At 41.6% G+C, this 7,732-nt stretch overlaps 1 protein-coding gene across 1 annotated transcript; it reads left to right on the forward strand.

Moving 5' to 3' along the window:
* Nucleotides 1-5,949: 5,949 nt before the first annotated feature.
* On the forward strand, nucleotides 5,950-7,531 carry LOC147460560 (uncharacterized). The gene is made up of 6 exons (XM_086503308.1): nucleotides 5,950-5,965; nucleotides 6,054-6,122; nucleotides 6,303-6,464; nucleotides 6,667-6,722; nucleotides 7,004-7,159; nucleotides 7,472-7,531. Exons 1-6 carry the CDS (start codon nucleotides 5,950-5,952, stop codon nucleotides 7,529-7,531), a joined length of 519 nt encoding a protein of 172 aa, XP_086359434.1.
* Nucleotides 7,532-7,732: the final 201 nt, after the last annotated feature.

Genomic DNA, 7,732 nt, shown 5'->3' on the forward strand with positions numbered 1-7,732 from the left:
TTGTTTATTGTTGAAGCGCTCATTTGGATTACAACGATAATTCAAATGCTTCAAGCGACTTATAAAGTCTCTCAACGACTCTCCTTCCTCTCGTTGGGCTTTCTGGAGCTGAGAGGCTACACCCCAAAGCACTCCCTCTCGTATGTATTCCTTTAAGAACAGTCTCCTAAGAGTAGGGTAAATTGTTTTTTCGTCCACCCTTAGGGTTCTATACCAATCCCCAGCCTTTCCACTTAAGGTTAGGCTTAAAGCATTGCTCTGATGTAGGTCATTGTGTTCTCCTAGAGAATCACATATTTGTTCAAACACTTCGATATGATTTCTCACATCCCCGTCTCCATTAAATTTTTGTGTGAGCTTGGCTATTTGTACTGTCTTACTTCTAGGCTCTCTATCAGGCGTGTTACGCATATTCTCAGCAATAGATCTACCTATAGCTTGAGAAAATGTTGCCAAGTCACCTAAGTGAGCAGGTACCGTGGGTGAAGGCGCTCCATAGACTACATGTGGAGTAGGTATTGGCATTGGGCTTGGCGCATAGGAAGCCCTTGGGTTCCACGTTGGGTACGATGTTGTGCCATGTGGTGGTCCATAGTTCATATGAGTGGCTCTAGGCATAGCAGACGTCGGATGTGACATGCTAATGCTAGCCGGTATAGTCCCATGGAAATAAGAACTTGTGTATTGCGGTTGTGGAGCATAGGAAGTTGAAACAATGGGAGGGGTAGGGACTACATGAGTACGTGGACCCATAGGTGCATACGATTGGTTCGCACTTGTAGGTACTATTGCAGGCATTGAGCTACCATGTAGCGGTGCTTTACTAACAAACGAGGTCCATGGCGTGTTTCTTGGCATGCCCATCATTGGGGTAGGCATGGTAGCCGTGGTGTCATCAAGGGAAAGATGAGCTAGACTTGGAAAAGTAAAGCTATCACTTGTGGGCTCAGATTGCATTGAGACCCTTGGCGAAACAACATATGGGGGATCGATGGGACTCACTAGGGGAGTCTCCGTTTGTGATAGAGTGGGTTGTTTCCCTTTGCCCGTGTCTAAAAATTGCATAGGACCCATCGAAGGTATGTTTATTCCTCGATTTTGCCTCTCGGACTGGATAATCCTATGGATGACATTGCAGATAATGTATTGTTGTTCCTCTAGACTAGTGGCACTAGGTGTGGATTGTACAACTTCTAACCAACCCAAATGGTATGTGTAGCCCATGTATAGGTCGGTCAAAGTCTCCGTGTGTAGGTCATATTCCCAATTTTCATTGAGAAATACCCCGTCCAAACTTGGTGTACTAGAGGGTTGCCATGAGGTGGATGCAATGTTGCTTCCCGTGTTTTGACTTTTAGTCACCGCTACCTTAGAGGCGACTTTGGAAGGTGGTAGCTCGGTAGGGCCCTCATTAAATGAGGTAGGTGGAATGTCCACGTGGACACTCTGAGGGAGTGTGGGGTCTACAGGAGATGTGAATGGTGATTCTACTTCCCCACCCCCTTCGTTTACTTCACTAGCCGTAGGTTTAGAGCGCGTAGCTCTACTAAAAGTTTCCATCAAACGGCTAAAAACACTAGTTCCAGGTTGTTGGGCCCAGCTAGGTACGATTTCATTTGTTCCCCCGGGGCTTTGTGTAAGATTATCTTCCATAATATCGAAGTCAGAGGAAGAGTCGCTAGTCGCTATATTTGGGTCTTGGGTTGCACTACCTTGGGTCCCCGCCGAGGGCGTAGACCCTAGCGTGGAAGGATAGTGAGTATCCCCGTAAATCGAAGCACTAGCTAGTTGTTCGGACTCTAACACACAACCAGAGCATAGATACATGTGCTTTGGGTGCCCTACAAGTGTCGGCAAGTACCCTCAAAGGTTACTTGCTTTGTTTTGTGGGTGTTTTGCACCCCGTTTTCTACTTGATTTTTTCTTGTTTTTGATGTTTTTTAAATGTTTTTTAATGTTGTGTGCTTTACAGCAAAGGGTCGTTGTGTGCACTAATACACCTACTCTTACACACTAACACATGTTGTGTGCTTTACAGCAAAGGGTCGTTGTGTGCTTTACAGCACAATTTTCGGGCATCTGACGTTCCGTTGGTCCTCAAAAATCAATTTTTAGCTACGTGTGAAGCTAAAATTCGTTTTTAAAAAGGCGGCTGAGGCCTAGGCCTGAGCGTGAGCTTGGGTTTGGGTCTGGGAGATATTCCCGATCCCGGTCCTACCTTTAATTTTTTTTATTTTTTTTTTAAATTTTTTTTAATAAGGATAAGGTCGCCGCGGCCTGTGCGAGAGCACACACACACTCTATCTACCTACTTCTAACTAGTATACCTACTCTTACACACTAACACACTCTATTAACTATCCCTAATCTACTTCCTACTTACTGTACACAGAAAACTAACTACCTTAATACACAGAGAATAAACATAGAACCTTTGAAATCTCTATTAACAAAGAAAACTAACTACCTTAATACACAGAGAATAAACACAGAACCTTTGAAAACTCCATTAACAAAAAAAACACACAGTATAACACCAAATCCCTCTTCTCAACACACACACACACTCCCTTCCTTGCCTTTCCTACAATAGAAATTGCACCACGGAGAAGCACAGAGCGCTACTCGAGCTTCATGTATGGCATTCCCCGACAACGGCACCAAAAATGTGCGCGTATGTCGCACGTGTCAATGCAAGGAACTTGCCGATACACCGTGTGCGAGCCACAAATGGCTCCAAGCACACAACAAGCCTAAACTAGTAAGCTCAAAGAAGGCGATGGTGTGTCACTCACCGCTCTAAGCTTGCTTCGTGGAGGATTCCTTGCCGCGAAGAAGAAGGAGACGCCGCTACGCCGCGCTCAACCGCCTCATCGCCGCCGTGCCGCCGCAATGCTCGATCGCACACACGCTCTCTCTGTCTCTCTCTCACACACACAAGGAGGTGAAGAAGAAGAAGATGGAGATGGAGATGGAGCAAGAGCACTCTTCAATTGCACAAATGAGACAATGAGTGAATTTTAGGTTTAGTTGACTTTTATATGAGCTCGCCCCATTCACACTTGGGCGTCCATGCTTAGCCAACTAATCCCTTGAATGTTCCAGTTAGAGTGTGCCTCTCATCGGCGATCACTCTTACCCTTTTCCTATTGGAACGACAAGCCCGGTACCTGACTCTACCAAATAAATAATACAATGTCTGCCGTAGGTTAGAACATCCATCGTAGGTGATAGGGTGTCTGTGAGCCGTGAGGGTTAACAACTGCCTATGCCAAGAGGGTAGCAATGCATAGATGCTCTTGATACGTTGGTATAGTATGCATGGGCTTTCTTTGACTTTAATGTTTGATTGTGGTATTTTCGTAGTCCAAGATCTGGAGGTCGTTCTAGTAGGAGGGTACTTGATGCCTTGCCAATTGGAACATATGAATCTGCATACCAAACTAGCTCTATGTCGTGTACAGATATGGGAGAGGGCCAAGATTTGCAAGAAGTTGAATTTTTTTCACCTGGGATTGAATAAGGTTCCTTACATGATGTGGATCATGTCTTAGCTACTGAAGAAAGTAATTTGCAGATAGTGCCTTGGGAGATAAGAGATGAAGTTACTGCGGCTAGTAAGCGAGAAGATGAATCCAATGCATTTACAAATAAAGGTATAGATATTTTGGCTTCTACTAGACTCTTTAGCTACTTTGAGTGCCCCCCTATACCACTTTGTCATCTCTATCCATATGCAAGAGTTCGTGATTTGAGAGACGATTTAAGTGGTTTGAAGTCAGCTTTTGCAAAAGAAGGCTATATGCAAGAAAAGGGGTCCTTTATTGTTTCCTTGTGGACATGTCAAAATTAGGAAAAAATGGTAACATGTGAGAAATGTCTATCACTTTTAATTTGCAATCTATCTGTTTTTTTGAGTTATGTATTTATACAAATAATCTTATGTTGATGAGGTTACTAAGGAGTGGGATCCACTTTGGGTTGAGGTCAATGAAGAGTTTAAGATGGAGTTGCAGAATAACCCAAAGTTGGCAAGTTTTGTCGGCCACATGTTTTTTGTTTGGGAGGGAATTCACAAACTTTGGCATGGACTCAAGCCATTACAGAAAAATTTTCTACGGCAAAGGATAAGCATTATAGAGTTCTTTGTACAATTATTGAACCCAGCAAAGTGCCAAAAATTGCTTTGCTCAGCAGTCTTCAAAGGATGAATTTGTAAGTGCCCTTCTCTTGGCTTTGAAGGTAAATTTGGTTTTTGAATCAAATTCAGCTTTCTAAACCTTTTTTTTTTGGTTTGTTTAGCATGAATTCTCATTCTCTTGTTACTACACATCTTCGGGATGAGATTGTGAATTTGACTCACATTTGTGCTGCCGATCATAATGTTTATTTGAAAGCACTACCAGAGAAGGATAAAAAATTGATTGCAGATGTCAGAAAATACTATTCTAAGGGGGAGGAACCATGGTATCCATTGACACAAAAATATCTTGCACGGCTTGTGTATACTGTGAGTGGAATTCTTTCTCTCTCGTTTGTGTTTGGTACTCAAGCTATTTAGCAATGAATGTCTATTCCTTGTGCTGTTGATAGGTGAAAATGACTAAAGAGTATAATGCGAGGGTGGATTCACTCTCTCGTGAGAGTATGTTTGAGGAGGATTTAAAGAAAGATCATCAAAAAATAGATCATGACCTCACTACAAAGTATAGTGATAAGATTGGGAAGGTATTTTTCTATGCGTGTAGTTTTATGGTGTGCATAGTATGGTTTGCAGTAAGCTCATTTGATTTACATTGTTTTTTCTTGTCTTAAGCTTCTTAACATTGTGGACCGACACTTGGGTTTGGATTGGCTGGCCAAAGTCTTGTCATTGAAATGGGGCTCAGGAAGTTGGGCTCAGAAAATCAACTTAATTGCTCTTGTGGATGCTCCAATACGAGACAAGCTGATGTGGCTATCTCTTCTAGAGGTGGACAATCTCACTAGAGCAGCACACGGCATCAAAAAAGGAGACCATGCATATAAAATGTAAGACTTATCTTACTACTAACTCCTCATGCAGTGATTCAAGGATTAAATGGTTCTTCCACTTGTTTTTGTGCCCACTCAAGTTGGCTTCGTAGAGAGGGCCTTTTGGCTAGGATCTATGATAGAGCATCACAATTGGTGATGGATGTGTTGCATACATATCAAGATATTGTATTGTCACCTGATTGTACCCTAATGTTCTACTTTGAGGAGATAAAGCTTGAAGCTAGGCCACATCGTTTTCCTTTGGAGGTGTCTTTAGAAATGAGAACAAAAGATGCTGATAAACAAGCCCTCAAAAAGATAGACACTTTGCGTATGGCTGCACAAAGATTGGCATATAGGTACTTTTGTATTGAAGATCTAAAGTAATTGAACATATTTAAATATGTTCAAAGATAATGTGTCTATTGTGTTTGTTGTGTTTGTCTATTGTGTTTGTTGTGTCAAGATTCATGTCCTTTTTGGTGTCGAGAAGATTCTACCTTCAACTCCACTACTTGCGAGAAAGTATACAAAATTGGCCATACCCAATTCATGTATGTATTTGAAGAAATTGCATAAGTTTTCTTCATGGGAGATTGAAGCTTGTCCTTGGTGGATAGACATGGAGAAAGGCCATGTGTTGGCTCATGAGAGAGACCTTAGAGATGCCATGCTTAGAGATGCAGCTTCCGCTGCAATTGGAGCAAGTATTATGCCAGCTTTGTCAGGAGCTACAAATGCAGGGCTTCCATGTGGACTCGCTATAGAACCATTAGATTCATTTATAAGTATGGATACAAAACCTTTTCTACGACTTCTGCTTCAAAATGTGTAAACCTTGTAATGTTAATGTATTTTCATTGCGAAGGGGTTTCTCGAAAAGGAAAGGAGGTTGTAATAGACACTAATGCAGATGCTTTGATGGAGGAGGCTATGCCATCCTCACATGGTAGTACTTTTCATGCTTGCAATCCACATTATTCTTTATAGTCAATTACTAAGCTCATTTGTATAATTTTGAGCCTTTTCTATCTTAGATATTGGTGGGTCTTGTCGATTGCATCGTGTCCTTTCCTTTGATTATCTAGAAAATATCTCGATGCATGGTGTTAATCATGATTTTGATCGATGTATTGCTGTCACAACCGACTACATTGCCATTTTTGGAGATTTTGCATTGGGGATTAGGTCTCCATCTTGAGCTACAATTCATGAGCATATGCTAAAGTGCCACTCAATTGCTCTTGTTTATAGGCGAAATAGCAAGTGAGTTGCTTGGGTTGCAGATTTTATTTTCCTAGACCTTCCTTGTAGAGGTTTGCTAAGTGGCTATGATGTCAAGCCTATGTGGGATAGGATCACAGAGGATCATGTCTGCGCAGGAATTCATCTTGTATGGAACTCTTTATCGGACTCGGGATGGTTTTTAATCATGGCCTCTTTTGCAGGTTTGTATTCTTTCACCACTTTACTGTATGTGTTTGAGGTTTAAGGTTGCTAACCATGTGATAATTTGCAATTTAAGTATGTATTTGAGGTTCAAATTTAAAGGTGACAGCACTCATGCGATTATTTGCATTTAAGGTGATACACTTCGAGGGGTGGAGAAGTTCAGTGTTGCTTCCGACCTGCAGATTTATTGATGATTAGTGGTGCTTTATCACACTCCCTACGGCTTCATGGAGAGAGGAGGAGACAGAGTTGAGGTGACTACTCTTTCTCAATTGTAGTTAAAATATTACTTTATGTAAGTTTTGTTCCTTTTTCAAAAAAATAACCTTTCTTGTACTGTATGTGTGTAGTTTGAGACCTCAATGTTGTACATGGTGCATTGACGGGGTCCCACACCACCTATTTACATAGCGGAGAGGATGGCCTATTTTTGAGCACTTCGCATGAGACCTACAGATTTTATCATGTAGCACTACCTCCATGATACCTTGATATCAATTTTCGATGGTGGGTTCCTTGGCATGGGTGATTGCAGAGGAGCCCAACAGTTTTGGAAGCTTTTGTGGAGATGTTATGCAAGAGTAGAGGCATCTGCTTGGAAATTGGGTGCGGCACTGCACCTGTGTTAGCGGCATGTGCAGCATCAAGCCGAGTGTGTGGGTCTTTGGATTCTGATGATAGATTATTACAGGTTTTTTGTAGCCTATGTTCCGTAGCAAAAAACGGAGTAGAGAGGAGACTTCAGCTCCTATTGATTTGGAGCTAGGATGAGGGTGGTAGGACTATGGGTGGGAATCCTTTTGATGACTAGTGAGGCTCCCATCCCATAGCTAGACTTTTTATGTAAGTTTGGATACTATTTATGTGTTTTGGTACTCCTATTCCATTGTGTGTTTGATGATCTATATCTGTGTATTGAGCTTAATTATATAGATGGTGATTGTAAAGGGTGTCATTACACTCATTTGCTAGTTTATAATTTTTGTCTTTTTTTTTTGTGAAGTATATTGCCCGTGTACATCAAAGTGGAGGAGAGATGGATGACATCAGATACTCGTTGTGATTTGCAGCTTCCCGAGCAACCTTACATGTGCAATATATTTATCAACAATGAATGTGACTCTTCATAGGAAGAGGTTTCCTTCACAAGAGTTTCAGTTTGCAAATTTTGCAATGTACTCTTTAAATATAAAGAATGTATTGGTTCTGTGAAATTTTTGTATGGGTTAACGTTAAAAGTTTAAGGGTCTCACCTTTAGCTATA

Source organism: Adiantum capillus-veneris, chromosome 3 (assembly GCF_014529385.1).
Source record: "Adiantum capillus-veneris isolate H3 chromosome 3, ASM1452938v2, whole genome shotgun sequence".
NCBI classification, from domain to species: Eukaryota; Viridiplantae; Streptophyta; class Polypodiopsida; order Polypodiales; family Pteridaceae; genus Adiantum; species Adiantum capillus-veneris.

Excerpts from the sequence above, each read along its gene's own strand:
- LOC147460560 (XM_086503308.1), top strand. Across the intron at positions 6,465-6,666 it reads AATCATGGCCTCTTTTGCAG|TGGTGCTTTATCACACTCCC; the intron begins GTTTGTATTCTT and ends ATTGATGATTAG. Across the intron at positions 7,160-7,471 it reads CTGATGATAGATTATTACAG|TATATTGCCCGTGTACATCA; the intron begins GTTTTTTGTAGC and ends TTTTTTGTGAAG.